Source organism: Rhizophagus irregularis, chromosome 13 (genome assembly GCF_026210795.1).
Source record: "Rhizophagus irregularis chromosome 13, complete sequence".
NCBI classification, from domain to species: domain Eukaryota; kingdom Fungi; phylum Glomeromycota; class Glomeromycetes; order Glomerales; family Glomeraceae; genus Rhizophagus; species Rhizophagus irregularis.
The window spans coordinates 1,890-20,459 of record NC_089441.1 but is presented as its reverse complement, the minus strand read 5'-3'; the positions used below and the strand labels follow the sequence as shown (position 1 = coordinate 20,459).

At 29.7% G+C, this 18,570-nt stretch overlaps 4 protein-coding genes across 4 annotated transcripts; 3 read left to right on the top strand and 1 right to left on the bottom strand.

Annotated features, from left to right (window-relative positions):
- Nucleotides 1–6,576: 6,576 nt before the first annotated feature.
- OCT59_004637 (uncharacterized protein) lies at nucleotides 6,577–7,144 on the top strand (the record flags this gene model as incomplete). The annotated part of the gene is made up of 2 exons (XM_066137810.1): nucleotides 6,577–6,685; nucleotides 6,780–7,144. 2 exons carry the CDS (start codon nucleotides 6,577–6,579, stop codon nucleotides 7,142–7,144), a joined length of 474 nt encoding a protein of 157 aa, XP_065997017.1.
- Nucleotides 7,145–8,045: 901 nt separating this feature from the next.
- Nucleotides 8,046–8,495, top strand: OCT59_004636 (uncharacterized protein; the record flags this gene model as incomplete). Its single annotated transcript, XM_066137809.1, has 2 exons — nucleotides 8,046–8,051; nucleotides 8,229–8,495. The coding sequence occupies 2 exons, from the start codon at nucleotides 8,046–8,048 to the stop codon at nucleotides 8,493–8,495; spliced, it is 273 nt and encodes a 90-aa protein (XP_065997016.1).
- A 5,689-nt stretch (nucleotides 8,496–14,184) lies between these two features.
- OCT59_004635 (uncharacterized protein) lies at nucleotides 14,185–14,412 on the top strand (the record flags this gene model as incomplete). Its single annotated transcript, XM_066137808.1, has 1 exon — nucleotides 14,185–14,412. The coding sequence occupies one exon, from the start codon at nucleotides 14,185–14,187 to the stop codon at nucleotides 14,410–14,412; it is 228 nt and encodes a 75-aa protein (XP_065997015.1).
- Nucleotides 14,413–15,475: 1,063 nt separating this feature from the next.
- On the bottom strand, nucleotides 15,476–17,941 carry OCT59_004634 (uncharacterized protein; the record flags this gene model as incomplete). Its single annotated transcript, XM_066137807.1, has 15 exons — nucleotides 15,476–15,478; nucleotides 15,759–15,801; nucleotides 15,874–15,917; nucleotides 15,990–16,027; nucleotides 16,341–16,368; nucleotides 16,446–16,481; nucleotides 16,563–16,606; nucleotides 16,690–16,718; nucleotides 16,804–16,834; nucleotides 16,918–16,952; nucleotides 17,036–17,072; nucleotides 17,357–17,398; nucleotides 17,485–17,559; nucleotides 17,649–17,692; nucleotides 17,895–17,941. The coding sequence occupies 15 exons, from the start codon at nucleotides 17,939–17,941 to the stop codon at nucleotides 15,476–15,478; spliced, it is 576 nt and encodes a 191-aa protein (XP_065997014.1).
- Nucleotides 17,942–18,570: the final 629 nt, after the last annotated feature.

Genomic DNA, 18,570 nt, shown 5'->3' with positions numbered 1-18,570 from the left:
TTTTAATGATTTTAACAGTTTATCTATTTATAACACAAAATTAGCATTCTAAATTTACTTTTTGAGATTATTTAAATTTGTAGCCCCAATAAAATTACACATAATTGCAGATTTATAGACTCGCGCATTAAATGGATAAGTCTTACGCCCTAATTTCGTGCTTAATTTTAACGATTTTAACAGTTTATCTATGTATAACTCAAAATTAGCATTCTAAATCAAACTTTTAGTATTAATTAAATATGTAGCCCTAATAATGTTACATATAATTACAAATTTATAGACTCATGCAATAAATGAATAAGGCTCACGCACTAATTTCGTGCTTAATTTTAATGATTTTAACAGTTTATCTATGTATAACTCAAAATTGGCATTCTAAATCAAAATTTTAAGATTAATTAAATTTGTAGCTCTGATAAAATTACGTATAACTCTTAAATTTGGGATCACTTTAATTAATAGCTCCAGAAATATTAAAAAAGTTCATAAAAGTCAAGAAAGTTTTGTGCTACGCCAAATCAAATTTTTTTACTTATAGATCGGCATAATGCATTTCTTCAATTTTAATTTGAAAATTACGTTTACACCACTTTTGCTTATATGTTCACTACATGTTTTTACAATAAAACATCCCATAATTTTATCATGCAAGATACATTAGGTTATATTCTTTTTATAAATCAATTTATTTTTACTATTATAACAATAGTTTTAAATAATCTTAATTATAAGTAAAATAAATTATTTTTGTAGCGCAGCAATTTCTTTTAACAATTTTAACAGTTTATTTATGTATAACTCAAAATTGGCATTCAAAATCTACTTTTTATGATTATTTAAATTTGTAGCCCCAATAAAATTACACATAATTGCAGATTTACAGACTCACACAATAAATGAACAAGTCTCACTCCCTAATTTCATGCTTAATTTTAACGATTTTAACAGTTTATTTATATATAACTAAAAATTGGCATTCTAAATCAAACTTTTAATTGTCTGAAGCATAAGCGTAGGACACTTCCATTTTACTCTATACCATGCATGTTGATGTCTGTCCACACACGTGTATGGCCAATAAAATCTAAGGATAAGGTGTAACCCTAGATTTGTTTACGTGCATTACATTTTTTGTTTATGCCTCTGATTCTAAAAATTACTTTATAAAATCACATGACACATGACTGTTTACACGTTAAAAATATCTTAATTTTATTATTTTGTTTTTTGTCCTCCCTTATTTAAAATTTTTTTAAGTTATTTCTTAAAAGTTTTTTATGGCATTCAAAAAATAGTAATTAAATTTTTTTTATTATTTATAATTTTTACAATATATTTGATTTTTTTAATTAAAAATTAAAATAAAAATAAAAATAAATAAAAAAATAAAATAATTGTATTCATAAATATTATATACCATTGAATTTTTTATTGCTGTGTTGTTGTTTTCGTTGATATTAATTGCTTGTAAAATCGTAAATCAAATGGTTTCCCAGCCACTTCATGATATATTACGAAAATGAAAAAACAGAGCGGATGAAACTGTTGAGCAACGTGAAAATAGACTGGTTCAGGACAAAGAAAATAAATGCGTAAAAAGAGCAACTAAGACTGCAGAACAACGTGAATTACGATTGCAAAAAAAATGTGAACGTTACCATATGAAAAGAAAAGAAAGGCTTGTTTTATCAAATATTAAAGAGCAACTCAACAGACAGGATGAACTAACGCAAAATGATTCTGATGAATCTCAACTTCCTGAAACTGATAGAAAACTTCTACATAACTTTCGCACTAAGATTAATAGCTTCATAAATAAGTTTTGCCCTGTGTGTAATGAACGATTTCCATCTATCGAACTAATAAGTGGACAATGTCGTCACTGCTACTATGACAAAAATACTGTTAAAAAGTTTTCTGCTGATAACAATATGGATCCTGGTGATGTGCCAGAAGAATTACGTGATCTTACCAAAATAAAGGAAATGTTGATTGCAAGGATCTTTCCTATTGTTTCAGTATATTGTCTTCTACTAGTCGAAATAAGGCAAATCGGACATGTGATAAATCAGCTGAAAATCAAACTAAATTCAGCTAAAATTCAGAAAATTTACATAATTCGGCATTTCCAATTTATAACAATCAGAAAATTTACACAATTTGACATTTCCGATTTATAACAATCAGACAATTTACACAATTCGGCATTTCCGATTTATGGTAATAAAAATTTGACATTTAATTTAAAATTAGCATATGATAAAATCATTAATTTCGGCCGAATTTTAATTTTGGCCAAAATTAAGACCGAGTTTCAGCCTAATTTCGGCATTTTCGGCATTTGAACTTTAATTAAAGTTAATTCTTATCCTCCCAAACTCAATAAATCCGGATAAATCATAATAAATATAATAAATCATAATAAATTTGACATTTAATTTAAAATTAGCATATGATAAAATTGTTAAAGTTAATTCTTATCCTTCCAAACTCGATCAAATACCAATAAATCTGGATAAATCATAATAAATCCAGTTTTAATCTATAAATTGACAAATAAGAATCTATTAGCGAATATGGTATTTTTTATTTATTTGATTTACGGCTAAATACTCTCTTGCATTTCTTTGGTCTGAAATTCAGTAATTTATTGGAATAAATCGACTAAGAATATGATGAACCGGAATAATACAATCACGTGACTCTTGATAAAATTCGGCGCACCATAGCACAAGTATTAATATCATTATCACTACTGAAATAATATCGAATATTTCTAGAGCCTGCATGTTTATACCATCGGACATAAGCCAAAAAATGCTTGGCAGGACCATTCGGAAGGTCAACTGTATGAGTAAAATAATATTGAACTTGACCAGGGTAAACGTCAACATCATCGTCAATCGTTATAAATTTTGCCGTAACAAATGAACTTTTCACATGATGAGACGACATTTTTGAGCTGAATATTTCAGAACCAATTCTGCATCTTCCGAATTGATTCATTCTGACGCGAATAATAATTGAATCTTCGGGTCCTTCTCCAAATGGTTTTTGGAAGTTATTTGCTGGGTAGGTCACATTATAATAATCTACCATTATGTCAAGCATTTCACTTGACATTATAACTTTTTCTGAGGAAGAGCCTAGCATTTCTCCTGGAAATGCTTCGCATCCAGCAATCGGAGATTCTTTAATATTTTGCGAGTATAGCAAATATCGCTCCATTTCAACTGAAGTAAATTCGTCGGGTTCTGAAATTGAACCGACTGAAGGTCTGGTATCAAGTATATCAAGACCTTTTGTATCAACTATTCCAGAACTAACAATATTATTAATTTGTTTATCGTTCATAATTCGGCGCATGAGCTTTGGTTCAATTTTCCGATGGCTATTAGGCAAAGAACCTAAAAAATAAATAAAGGAATGGAATTTAAAATTAATTTTAGAAGAAAAAGGATATTTTTAGAAGTCAGCATCTTACCTAGCACGCCATTCATGCACTTGAACAAAAAATACCAAAAAGCGTAAAGAGGCCCAAAATCTTTTGCACATTCGTATAAATGAAGCGAAAGGTGAAGGTTTGGAGTTATCATATCTCGACCGTAATTTTGCTCAATTATTTTTACGATTTTAACCAATTTTTGGTGAGCTTCATCCATTAAATTGGATTGAACAATTTGTCCTACCAAAATCGAGCAAATTCTTACAAAGCGTATAAGAATCTTCTTATCTACGCCAAAAAGGTGTTTCCAAAGTGACACTGTGGCATAAATGTTAAAAAATATTCACCACTGATCAGCCGTAAAATTCGCAAAACCTTTGCCACATTCCACCTTTCCTGGGATCCTACCTATGTCAACTGGTACTTGGAATTGATTCATTTTCTTTTGAATTTCTTTTAGAATTTCCGGTTTTAATATATTTTCATCAACCCAAATCCGCTTAACAATCCACTTTGCAATGCCTAAGAATAGGCAGTGCATTGGATCAATTGATAAAAACCGAATTGGGTCAAAATATGGCAATCTCAGCAATTCAGACCACCTTACGCCAGTAGTTTTTACAAAGTGATTCCTTACAGCATTTGAATTGCAGCGACGCCATTCAAGGGCATTCTCGCGAAATTGTGCTGAATCTCGATTGATGAACCATTCGCTCATATTATCCATTCCAGCGAAATTATGTTTATGATTTTCATAATTTGCTTTCTTCTCACATCTATAACACAATGAAAGGGCTGAAATATGCCCATATATTTTTCTTGCCACGGGAATGTCACATGAAACAAGTATCAGTGCCGCTCGAATTTTTCTTGGTTCTTGGTACTCAAAAGTATTATCAAACATCACTCCGTCCCAAAGTAACACTAATTCGTTGACAATTGGCGCCAAATAATGGTTAATTTGGTGAAGACTCACTTCGTTTGAGCCGGGCAACAAACCAAGAACTAACATATTTTTACGTTTAAACCGCATATCTTGTGGTAGATTACAAATTGCGGCATATATTACTCCGGTACTATGAATAATACCATCATATGGTTAAAACCAGTCGAGATTCAAATTAAACCAAGATTAAAATCGGCCACTTCAGGTCAAAAAAATTTCGCTGAATTTTCATCGCTTGTTTCTTTAAAATTTTTCCAGACCTGACTGTCATAGATATCAGTTAAAATATTGTCAAATCATTTGCGTTCAGACCAGTGACGTAAATTTCTTTCAAATCCCGGTTGGCAATACATTGATGCTAATTGATTTCTGATACTAGCAAATGGAAATATCTTCTCAGATTGAATTTTAATACGGCTATGTAATAACGTTGATCTTTTTGCTAAAGGCGTCTGGCATTGTTTTAATCTCCTGAATGTCGAATTAGGAAATTCGACATGACTACACTTCATAACTGTAAGATTTCCATTTTGCTGAAATTCTTCTACTTCCTTTTTATTATATAATTTGTGGCATTTCAGACATGCCGGCATGCCGCAAAGTTATGATATTGATCTTTTAGCCCAAGAACATTTCTTGCTAAGTATAAAGAGCCAGAAAATTCTTCAAAATTAGAACTGCCGATTTCTATCAATAACAGCTTTATGAATTGAATAAGTGCTTCTGTTGCTGTTTCTGGAATATTAAATCTTTTGCGAAAGCTTATTATCCACAGCAAAATTCACAAAAATTGTCTATTGGCATTTGTGTCTGGACTAATTCGATCTTGAAATTGCTCATAAACAGGTGGGCATAATTCTCAAAAATTTCAGTATACTTATAATCATTATTATTGCCGTTATTGATTTCACTTTTATTTGATTCTTCGTCAGTTTCATTTGATTCTTTGTCAGTTTCGCTTGATTCTTCATCAGTTATGAATAATTCTGGAGGAATTTTTTCTTCGGTAATTGTTGCTTGTTGATTTGCGTATCTTCTTGAACGTTGTCGATGAAGTAAATCAGTTGATAAGTCGTCTATTTCCTCTATTTCCATTCGTTGAATTACGTTCTGATTATTATCTGAATCTTTGTCAGACAATACTGGGTTATCTTCTGGTAAAGAATTACCATAATCTTCAGATGATGATGGTAAAGGATTACTATAATCTTCAAATGATGATGGTAAAGGATTACTATAATCTTGAACAACTTCTGAATCTTGGTCATCATCCGAATCTCGATCAGCCTCATGGTTCAATTTTGTATGAACATCTACTATTTTTCCGTTACATTTAGAACAATTGCAAGGAACTATTCTTCTGTCATGTGTATGTATAATCGAAGTTGATTCTTCAGATTCTTCATCAATTGCTCTAGAGATCGCGAAGAGCAAGCTGTAATTGATTCTTCATCATTGCTAAGTAAAGCAGAAACTGATCTCTTTCGTCTACTCATTTTATGAAATAAAAAATTTGCAGTATTTATCTCAATATATTTTTAAATAATGTCAATTTAATTCTTTTTAAAAAGTAAATTCCTGCTGCGCTACAAATCGAACAAATTCAATTTCACATTATAAATCGCCATAATATGTTGTCAATTATTCAATTAAGATTATTTTTTAAAGAACAATATAAAAAATTCGCCATATAATTAAAGTAATACATAGGAGTTAAATTAGATCCTTTTTTAAAGAACAATACAAGAAATTCGTCGTATAATCAAAAGAATAAAAAAGATCATTTAATCATTTAAGAGATAAATTTAATTGTTAAAAATTTTTTAAGGAATCGATGGTAATTACAATATCATGATAATTTGATTGTGATTAAGCTTATAAGAAAAAAGCTTAATTTGACTGATTTTAAGTTATAAAAGTTTAAATTTTGAATTTTTTCTCTCTCATCTCTCTTTTCTTTCTCTTTCTCTTAATTTTTTACTTTCACCATGTCCCAACAAGAAAAAAAAAAATTACCAAAGTTTATAAATATCCGTCTGAAATTACTCCTGCTGCTACCGCAGCCACCACTAGCAAAAGCGCTTCTGAAATTACTCCTGATGCCACCACTAGCAACGAAACTACTCCTGCGCCTGCTACCACTAGCAAATCGACTGTTACTTCAAAATCAAAAGTTCAGCATATGAAAGAACAATATAAAAATTTCAAGGTTCCAGATTCCTATTTAGAAAAGCAAAAGGAACTTCGCCATAATTTAGACCTTGATGATGATAATCCATCTTTGGAAACTGGTATAATTGTAACAAAATTGCTAAAATTGGTTGCTGTTTTGGTTGCTTTACATTGAAAGTTTGTTTGTTTCTGAATTTGGTTAATAAATTTTAGAAAATCATAAATTACGTGTGACAATAGCCGATTTGTGTAATAAAAACACGAAGTTGGAGAAAACAAACGTAGATATTTCTAAGGAATTAAAAAGCTTAAAAGAGGATTTCAGTACGCTTATGGAAATTAACGATGCATTCAGTACAGAAAATGAAGAATTAAAAAGAAAAATCAGAATAAGTGAGATCGATGATATCGAATCCAAGCATCTTTCCAAAAAAGCCAAGGGCAAAAGAAGCGTAGTCCAAATAAGTGACGATGACGATAAAGATGAAGATGTTGATGACGACTTGATGGATTCCAAATCGAATGCAACTAAAGAATCACCTGAAGAGCTTAACGAAAGAGAAGCAAGGGGTTGTTGAGTTTTGACAATCATATTTGATACTAATTTTTGCAACTGATTTCAATACTAATTTCATCTTTTACGACAATTTACAAATTTTTATTAATTTAACACAATTCTAATTTAACACAATTCATATACTAACTTTTACAAATTACTAATTTTTTATTAATTTAACGCAAATTCATATACTAACTTTATAATTACTAATTTTTTACTAATTTAACGCAAATTCGTATACTAACTTTATAATTACTAATTTTATTAATTTCAACGCAAATTCGTATACTAACTTTATAATTACTAATTTTTTACTAATTTCAATAACTAACGTTTTTGGCACCACAAATTTATACCGAATTTTCTACTAACATATCTGTTTGTTGCTAATTTTATTATTTCATAATACTTTCTTTAATTTTCTTTTTCTAAATATCAATTAGATCGAAATGAAATCAATCTTAAAAACACTTAATGATAAATATAACTTAAACTACAATGAAACGTTTAACAGTGCAAAAAACATTAAAATTTGACGTAAATTAATTCCTGAAATCTGAAAATCACTTGCTCCGAATTATCGACCATCCTTTAACCAGGTAACAAGGTGGTAAAGTAGCCTACATAAATCTCAACGATCTAAGTTGAGTTTGAGGATGTCCGGCAAAGAAAGCATGGACAATCGACGAGTTCATGTCAATAATAGATTAAATGATGTATGTAATGTAATCTAGCGGCAAATTAATAATCCATATTAACTCATTTTAAATTTATCAATCAGAAAAAATTGCGAAGGATAAAGGCTGTGAAAGATCTCTTTAATAAAAAGGATAGCTGAATTATAAGTTATGGAAAACGGGATCTGTTAAAAATTCTGGCAAATCATGCATATCATTCACCGGAAGTGAGTGAAACCGAAGATGAAGGTTCAAAATCGGTCATTAATGTTTATGATCTATCGTGGCGCTCAGAAGAGGTTACTTATTTTATCTTGATAATTTATTTTGCTATAAATTTTCACTAATTCCGATTTTACTTATTTTCACTAATTCTGATTTTACTTATTTTTACATTTTCCGATTTTATTTATTTTTACATTTTAGTTGAAACTTTTATTAAGAAATATTCTTGATAAACATGTAAGAGTGGGACAAACGGTGAAGCAATTGCGATCTCGAAACTATGACGACAAGATACAATGCTATGATAAAGTACCACCAGATGATGCTCCTGATTGGTCATATATTGATCAACTGGATATGGTATATAACACAGAATATACAGACGATTTAAATATTGATGATGAAAATTTAGACGCAATTTTGGAAGATAAAGCGGATAAATCTGAAAGTTTTATGCAAGAAGATTAATGGTTAGAATAAGGTTGCTTGTCTAAACCTCTTCAAAATCCTACGATTAGTTTCATCAAAATTTTACTATAGATTTATTATAGTTTCGGCAGAGTTTTGGCAGTTTTGGCATTTATAATAAGTTTTGGCAGTTTCGCCTTTCTCCAAAGTTTCGCCAGTTTTTTAATATAACTTTAATATAGTTTTGGCAGAATTTCACTTTTCGGCAAAACGCCATCTTGCCTAAACCCTTAGGTTTCGGCAAGCAACCTTAGGTTGGAATTTCAGAATTCTATTTTATTACTAATTTACTCTTTTTTTTTATTTTTGCGTATTATAGTATGTTTTATTACATATCTGAATTAATTTTACTCTTTTTTTAGTTTTGCGTATTATATATTATATTTTATAGCATATATAAATTTATTTTACTCTATTTTTTTAGTTTTACGTATTATAATATATTTTATAGTATATCTGAATAAGGTTGCTTGCCGAAACCTAGGGGTTTAGGCAAGATGGCGTTTCGCCGAAAAGCGAAATTCTGCCGAAACTATATTAAAGTTATATTAAAAACTGGCAAAACTTTGGAGAATGGCGAAACTGCCGAAACTTATTATAAATGCCGAAACTGCTGAAACTCTGCCGAAACTATAATAAATCTATAGTAAAATTTTGACAAAACTAATCGTAGGATTTTGAAGAGGTTTAGACAAGCAACCTTATATCTGAATTTATAAATTGAATTGTAATTGAATTATATCTGATTTATATCTGATTTATATAATAAATTTAGTTGATTTATGTCTAATTAATAGTGTCGAATTTAATAGTATTTGTTGATTTATATCCGATTTATATCTGATTTCTTATTCTGAATTATATCTGAGTGGCAACCACTCAGAACCCAAACGGAATATTGCCTTTTTAAAAAAATCGGTCAAAATTGAGTTATAAATCAGATTAAAATCAGATGATCGATTTCTATCTGATTTGAACAATTTCGACTAGTGTACATTACAGATAGTAATACTTAAATTGTTAATATCACTTGAGCAGAGGCGCTAAAGCATGATCATGAGGAAGAGAATAATCACCAGGTCATGAATGAGCTTAAAGTATTATCCCAATACCTGCTTGATTATAATAAAAGAACTTTCGTTCAAAATAGTTTATAATTGGAATATATTGTGGCTCATATATAGACTTATTTGACACAAATTTAGATATAAAAATGGTATAAATCTATGTACAAAAATAGATTAAAAATTTGATTAAACTTAAAATAAATACAATACAAATTTTATGTCAAATAGGCTCACTATATAGTACATAACTTATGGATATAAATTTGGTATAAATTGATGCAAAACTTTTTATTGGGCAGTATATAATATAGAATAAATTTATTTTTTTAAAGTACAGTCAAAACTTGATATAACAATTTGTGATAAACTGATTTTGACTTATAATGAACTTTTTTCTCAAACTAAAACCACTTATAATTAATTTTATTACTATATAATGATTTTATTATAAATTTTTGATATTATATATAATGAAGTCTAGTTGTAAACCACTAATATGTATTTGTTCACGATTAACAGATACTGATTTTTTTCTCAATTTACTGATCATTATTATAAAAAAAAGATTTTTTACTTTATTTAATGATCATCAATATAAAAATAAAATATTTTTTTATATAATGAATTATTCTTAATATAGTAATATAACAAGTGTTAATTGATCAAATTATAAATATTTGTTACCATAGATCAAAAAAAATATTTCTTTTAACTATACTTCACTATATCTTCTGAAAAAAATGTGTTACATTATCTATAGGATAAAAGAAAGAGCTTTGTCTTAAAAAAGCTGATAATCCATTCATGTCAAATACTGAACTTGCTAAATATTACAATATCAAGCCTAATATGGTTAGCGATATTTTAAAAAGAAAATCCAAATATTTATCTATCTCTAATTCTGAATAGGATAGAAAAAGGTTTTGAGAGTCCATGTATAAAGAAATAGATGAGGCAATTAGTATTTGGATGTCTCAGTTTTTGTCTATGAATCAAATATTATGTGAAGATATATTACAACAAAAGGCCAAATTGTTTGCATATAAATTTGGCATTACAGGATTCAGTACATCTGCAAATTGGTTAACTAATTTTAAAAAAAGAAATAATCTTCGATCATATGTTAAATCAGGTAAGGCTGCTAATGCACCTGATATTGATAAGCTTAATAAATACTGGACAACAATTGCTGAAAAATTATTTGAATATGATTTGCAAGATATTTATAACTGTGATGAAACAAATAATCTAAATCAATTATTATTTACCCAGCTCTTTTTTGGCAATTAGAACCTTTAAAAAACATTTGCACGAGGTCCTGTAATTGGAACTAAAAAATCCAAAAACAGAGTTACTATTTATTTTACTAACATGCAATGCTACAGGTGAAAATAAATTTAAGCCATTATTTATACATAATTATAAAAATTCTCAACCCCTTCATGATGTATCTGTTAAAGATAATGTAGATTATTATTGGAATAAAACTGCATAGATGCAACAGTCAATTTGGTTAGACTATTTAAAAAATTTAAATAGTTTAATGTGTACTCAGGGAAAAAACATTCTTTTATTAGTAGATAATGCTCCTATTTATGGAAAAGAAGATGATATTCCTTCTTTTAGTAATATTGAATTATGTTATTTACCATCAAACACCATCAGCAAGTTTTAAACAGGCGTATAAAGTGTTGAAAAACGCCATGTAATGTTCTCAAGCCAAAAAGTGTAGAGATACGAACCGCTTTGTCAATCAACACCACTTAAAAATGTTGAAAACCGCGTAGTGCAACAGTGTTTTATGTGTAAAACAACATACAGTAAAATAACACTAGTTTAATAACGTGTATATAATGTATAAAAACGCGTATATTGATATTAAAAACGCGTATAGCAATGTAGTTAATTTAATAGTATTAATTTATTAATATATATATTATTGTATATTATTAACATTTCATTAATTGTAAATTTATTTATAAATACAGTTACAATACAAATTACATTAAATTATCAAATTATCTAATGAAAAATCAATTCCTCTTGTTATAATTGGATTGCTGCGGATTTTTAAGCGATCAACGTACTAAATTTCCGTTGACAAAGCGCCCCTGGTATACTACCTAACAAGATAAGGTTTCAAATAAAAAAAACACAAAAATTAAGTTTCGTTAACGAAACTTACACAATCTTATTCTAAAAATCTGACCGAGATTTACAAAAAGAAAAGAGAAATTTAAAAAAAAAATAAAAAAAATAAAATAAAAAAATGTAAGTTTTATTCGAAACTTACCAATTCATTCCAAAATGCTAATCTACAGCAACGCCACGTCTAACGTTGAGAAATCTAATTAAAAGTCCAACGCTGAAGGAACCGGATACCTATAAAAAAGAGATAAAAAAAACAAATTAAAAAAAACCCAAGATTCGTATCATAATACGAATCTTTGGTTTTTTTTTCCATTATTCGGAACTCGGAAGCCCACCTGAACCTATAAAAAAAAGAAAGAACGGTTAGTAAACCGTTCCAAAATAATAATAAAAAATAAAACCCAAGATTCGTACTCGTACTTACGAATCTTGGTTCCTTCGTTTGTCTGAAACCCACCCGAACTTCTAAAAAAAAAATACAAGAACGGTTAGTAAACCGTTCATAATAATAAAAAAATTAAAAAAATAAAAAAAAAGTAAAGATTCCTTACGAATCTTTAGGTTTTCCGTTCTTCGGAAGCCCACCGAACCTATAAAAAAAAATACAAGAACGGTTAGTAAACCGTTCCAAAATAATAATAAAAAATAAATAATAAAACCAAGATTCGTATTCATACCTTACGAATCTTGGTTCATCCATTCGTCGGAAATCACCTGAACCTATAAAAATCAAAGAAAAGAACGGTTATTAGTAACCGTTCATAGTATTTTTTTTAAAAAAAGAAAAAAATTAAAACCAAGATTCGGAATACTTACGAATCTTGGTTCCTCTGATTTTTGGAAAACCACCGAACCTAAACAAAAAAAAGAACGGTTATTAGTAACCGTTCATAATAATATTAAAAAAAAATAAATAAAACCAAGATTCGTAATACGAAACTTGGTTCCACTTTTCCAAAGAACCATAAGCTACCCGAACCTAAAAAATGAAAAGAACGGTTATTAGTAATCGTTCATTAATAAAATTAAAAAAACAAAAAAAAATATAGATTCTGTACTTACGAATCTTTGGTTTCGGTTCTTCGGAAGGCCTCCACCGAACCTAAAAAAATAAAAAGAAAATCGGTTATTAGTAACCGTTCATTAATCAAAAAAACAAAAAAATATATATATAAAGATTCGCTTTTTTGAATCTTTTGGGTTTTTCCGATCTTTTGGAAGGCCCACCCGAAACTACAAAAAAAGAAAAAAACGGTTATTAGTAACCGTTTATTGAAAATAATATTAAAAAAAAAGAAAAAAAATTAAACCGAGATTCGTACTTATCTTGACGAATGGCTTGGTTTTCCGATTCTTGCCGGAATTTCGGAAAGCCCACCGCTGACCTAAAAGAAGAAAGGGAAAAAAATGAAAAAAAAAATTACAAGCGTTAATAAGCGTTTCATTAAAAAATGTAATAAAAAAAATCGGAACGTTAGCGACGTTCCGATTGAAAAAAAATTAAAAAAATTATAATGCAAGCGTTATCGCGTTTACGTTAAAAAATGAAATAAAAAAGCTCGGAGCGTTACTAGCGTTCGATTAAAAAATTTAAAAAAAAAGAATATTTGAAACGTTTTTCAAGCGTTTTACGTTAAAAAAAATGAAATAAAAAAATTAATGTCGGAGCGTTAGCCGCGTTCGATTAAGAAAAAATAAAAAAAATAATAGTGGGCGTTTTTCAACGTTCTGATTAAAAAAATGGGAGAAATAGTTCAGACGTTGTAGCGTTCCGATTTAAGAAAATGAAAAAAGTTATTAGCAGGCGTTAAAAGCGTTTACGTTAAAAAAAGAATAAAAATAAAAAAATTCGGAGCGTTAGCCAACGCGTTCGATTAAAAAAGAAAAAAAAGTTGTGCCGAAGCGTTGGCGTTTACGTTAAAAAAAAAAAAATGTAAATCGGAACGTTTTTCGCGTTCCACGTTAAAAAGAATGAAAAAAAAGTTAATAGCAAGCGTTAAAAACGTTTACGTTAAATGAAGAAAAAAATGTAAATCGGAGCGTTAACCCGGACGTTCGATTAAAAGTTAAAAAAAGAATAAATGAAGCGTTTTTCAGCGTTTAGGTTAAAAAATAAAATAAAAAATATGTCGGAGCGTTAGCCAGCGTTCGATTAAAAAAAGTAAAAATTATGTTCGGAGCGTTTTGAACGTTCCGATTAAAAAAATAAAAGAAAATAAATAACGGAACGTTAGATAACGTTCCGATTAAATAAATTTAAAAAAATTATTTCGAAACGTTAAACAACGTTTCAAGAAAAATGAAAAAATAGTTTCGCAACGTTTCGTTGCAAAACTCACCAAAAGTTTTTCTGTAAAAGGCTTATATCTCTGGAATTAATAACCTTATATTGCGGAATTTGTCAAATTATCTACATTTCCGTTGAATGAGCTCATTTTACGGGAGTTGGAAGGGCAGAACGAAAGAGAAAAATGAGGGAACGAAAAGGAAAGTTTTTAAAACGGCGAAGAATGGAAAGAAAAGCGAAGGAACTAAATGAAACGAGAGAAAGCGAGAAAACGGGCAAGAAAATGAAGGGAAAACAGGACGAAGTGGAAGGAGTGAAACAGACGGAAGTGAAAGGGGAAAGAAGGGGAAATGGAAAGAAAGTGAAAGCGAGCGAAAGTGAAAATGCACGAAAGCGAAATGGGCAAATATAACGAAAGTGAAAGAGAGCGAAAAAATTGCTTTCGTTTAAAAAAAGCTTAATTTTTTTTTCGCCATACCGCAGTCCGCAGCGGTAATTATTAATAATCCATTATCACGCGATACACATGATATAGAGTACATTACGCAATGCCGAAATAATTTTTTTAAATATTAATTTTAATATATATAATATATACTTAAATTAAATAAAATATTGTTGCTAGACGTGAGATAATTAATAGTATAAGTTGAGGTGTTTGGTTCAATTCCTAAGGTGAGTAAAAATAAATATAATTTAATTTAATTAAGTGTTAATATACAGCGCGTTGAACAACAATGCATACGTGCCAACTACACATTACTAACAACGCATATTGTACATGCGTTAATATACTTTAGTATACGGGTGTTGATTAATATTGTAAAACGCGTTGAACAACTAGCTGGTGTTGATCAACGCGTATACCAGGTGTGAATCAACACTTTTCAAACTTGCTGATGACCGCAATTCACGCATTCTACAACCCCCAGATACATCGAAATTGATTAATTTCTTTAGACACACTGGTCGAATGAAGGGCTACCGGGTAAATTTCATATACCCGATTAGCCCTATTATATGTTTTTCGATTTTAACCTGAATGGCACTGATCGATCCACTCCGATTTGTGACCGGTTCTCGGCGCATCAGGTATAAGTCATGTGACTTTCAGGTTAGAACATAACCGTGAAAGTAAAGTGCTATATGAATATCGGGGGGGAATTTCAGCAATCCGATATTTCTCCGAACTATTTATAATATTAGATGTATATTTGCTACATCGAAACCCGAAAACTTATTATTTATTCATTTATATATACTATATATTATTCATTTATTTATTTATTTAACATAATAACATATATATATATTTATTTTATTATTATATTTTTAAAAATTATATTCGTTAATTTATCCTATTCTATCTATCTACATTATGTTGTTAATGGTTTGGAATATTATTCCAGTTGGTTCGATTCCAACAAACAACTATTTTTCCCAAAGTTTTTATGCCAACTCTTCCGAACTATTGCCTACTAATACCAAACGAATTAAGCAGAAGATGGATATTAGATTGCATGGTGGATTAGGTTGATTTTGACTTAGGTAAAATTGTAGAGTGAAATATTATTTCGTTCTCTATAAAAAAAAAAGAAGCGTTTAGTAAAGCGTTCTTAACGAAAAAATATTAAAAAAAATAAGTTCTGGTACCTTGTGTCGAATTTCATCTTGAAGGCGAATTACACCTACAAGAAAACGAAAAAAGTAAGCGTTAAAAATGTTACAAAAAAAAAATAGAAAAACCCTTCTATTTACCTTTCGTCCAAAGTCCAGTTCGTAATCTTGTCTGGCGTTCCTACTAAAAAAGAAAGAAACGTTAGTACGTTTCTTTAAAACAATTAAACACCATACACCGCATTATCCCATATACCTAAGTCCAGGTTCTCCCAAATTCCTAAGGGTAGTGTCCGTAAACTAAAAAAAAAAAAACGTTAATACGTTTCTTTAACATAATTAAACACCAACGCTATACACTTCCCCATATACTTTACCGGGTTCTTCCAAATTCCTAGGAGTCCGGTAACCTAAAAAAATGAAAAAAAGAAACGTTAATACGTTTCTTTAATACAATTAACGCCATACACTCCTCCCATATATTTTACCGGATTCTTCCAAGTCCGGTAACCTAAGAATGAAAAAAGAAACGTTAGTACGTTTCTTTAACACAATCAAACGTCATACGCCACCCATATATTATACCGAGACTTCCAAGTTCCTAGGAGTCCGGTAACCTAAAAAAATTGAAAAAAAGAACGTTGATACGTTTCTTTAACAGCCCCCATATATCTAAATCCGATTTATTGAAAAAAAATATTTAGTTTCGACAAAAAAACTTACCGAATTTAAATACCGAGCTCAACAAATCCTACAAAAAAAAGAAAAAGAAACGTTAAAACGTTTCTAAAAAAAATAAAGTTTAACGATTTTCGTTACGAAACTTACCATTTCGACCTTGAAAGTACCGGAGGCGCGCGGAGCCTACAGATTCTACAAAAAAAATAATAAGAACGTTAGAAACGTTCTTTGAAAAAAAAAAAAAATATTGAGTTTGAAACTTACCCTCTCTTGGGCCTTAGCATCCCAGTCCGTATAAAAGTCGGGTACTACAAAATAAATAAAGAACATTAGTAACGTTTCTTTTAAAAAAAAATAAAAAAAGAATCGAAGTTTCAAACGAACTTGAAACCTAACCGAAATCCAATATCCAGAGAGTATCTACAAAAAAAGAAGAAACGTTAATATAACGTTTCTTACAAAAAAAAGAATAAAAAAAAGATTGTTTCGCAACGTTTAAACTTACCGTTTCGAAACACCGAGCCGAACACTTGAACCTACAAAAAGAGGAAACGTTAAAAAAATATAACGTTTCTCAATTTTTTAAGTTTCGAACGTAACTAAACGTCGCGAAACTCACCGTCATTTCGAATTTCACAAGGCCGAAATACGAACCTACAAAAAAAGAGAGAAACGTTAATATAACGTTTCTTACAAAAAAAATAAATAAAAAATAAGTTTCGCGTTGTGAAACTTACCATTCGAGGTTTGCCATTTCGAAGCTCCCCCTTGAACCTACAAAAAAAGCGTCAGAATAACGTTTCTCAAACTCTCAAAGAAAAAAATTGTAAGTTTCGCAACGGGCGTTTCGCGAAACTCCGTTCGTTCGTTGAAAAATGAAAAAAGATATTTCGAAGTATACTTGAAGTATATCTTCGAAATGTCGAATTTAATTTCGTCCGTCTAAGGAGCCGCCCAAAAGAAACCGAACCTAAAAGAAAAAAAAACGAAACGTTAATAAACGTTTCGTTGAAAAAAAACAAAAAAAAAATATATTTCGAAGTATACTTCAAGTATACCTTCGAAATGTCCGAGTAAGGAGCCGCCCAAAGAAGTCGAACCTAAAAAAGCAAAAAAAACGAAGCGTTAATAAACGTTTCGTTGAAAAAAAAACCCAAAAAAGAAAGACATTTTGAAGTATATATACCTTCAAAATGTCTTATGATTTCCGTCCGTCCAGAAGCCCAAGAAGCCTTGTTTGAAACGCCCAAAGAAGCCGAACCTAAAAGAAAAAGAAACGAAACGTTAATAAACGTTTCGTTAGTCGAAAAAACAAAAAAATAATTATTTCGAAGTATACTCGAAGTATACCTTCGAAATATCGAGTTCCGTCTCCAAGGACTGCCCGGCCGAACCTAAAAAAGCAAAAAAACGAAGCGTTAATAAACGTTTCGCTAGTCGAAAAAATAAAAAAATAAATTATTTCGAAGAAGTATACCTTCGAAATGTCGAATTCTGAACCTATACCTTCGGCGTTCTGGACCTAAAAAATAAAAAAGAATATTAGTGCTAACGTTCATTAAAACAAATAAAAAAAAAATTTTTGCTTAACTTTACCTCAGACTGGGAACTAATTTAGATACCGGTAATATGTCTTCGAGCATCATTAAAGTCTCCAAGAGTCCGGCGTTTCCTTCAAAAGAAAAGAAGTCCGGAGACTACTAAAGTGAAACTTTTTAATCCGTTTCTGCATGTTGCAGATTATATTCCGAACGTTGGACGAGCTTGCCAGAAGTTAGAAATTTGATTTCGAGTTAAATATTTGGTTCTTGAAAAGGTGTTGATAAAAATTTATTTATTTAAAGTATTAAAAGCAAAAAAGTTAAAAAAATTAACTTTAAAGTTGTAAAAAAAAAAAAGTTTATCAATTAAAAAAAGATCAAGATTATGCGAATAAATAATTATTACGCCGTAAATTATTCCAACGACCTATCAGACTACGATAGGTATAATAAAATTTTCTGATATTTTAATGATATGTCTTTAAAAAATCAGATTTTTTTCATAAAATATTATTAAACATTTCGGATTACCGATAATTTCGTAAACGTTTAATGTTTAATGGCGCCATATCGGGCTTCTCGATTATTTCCCGATATTCGACCAATACGTTATTACCCGATATTATTTCATCATTTGACCAGCGGCCAAATATTGAAAACTCTTGGTGTAAAACAGAGTTGAAGCATACATCTGGTGACAAGAAATCAATAACCAAAGAAGATCGTCAATT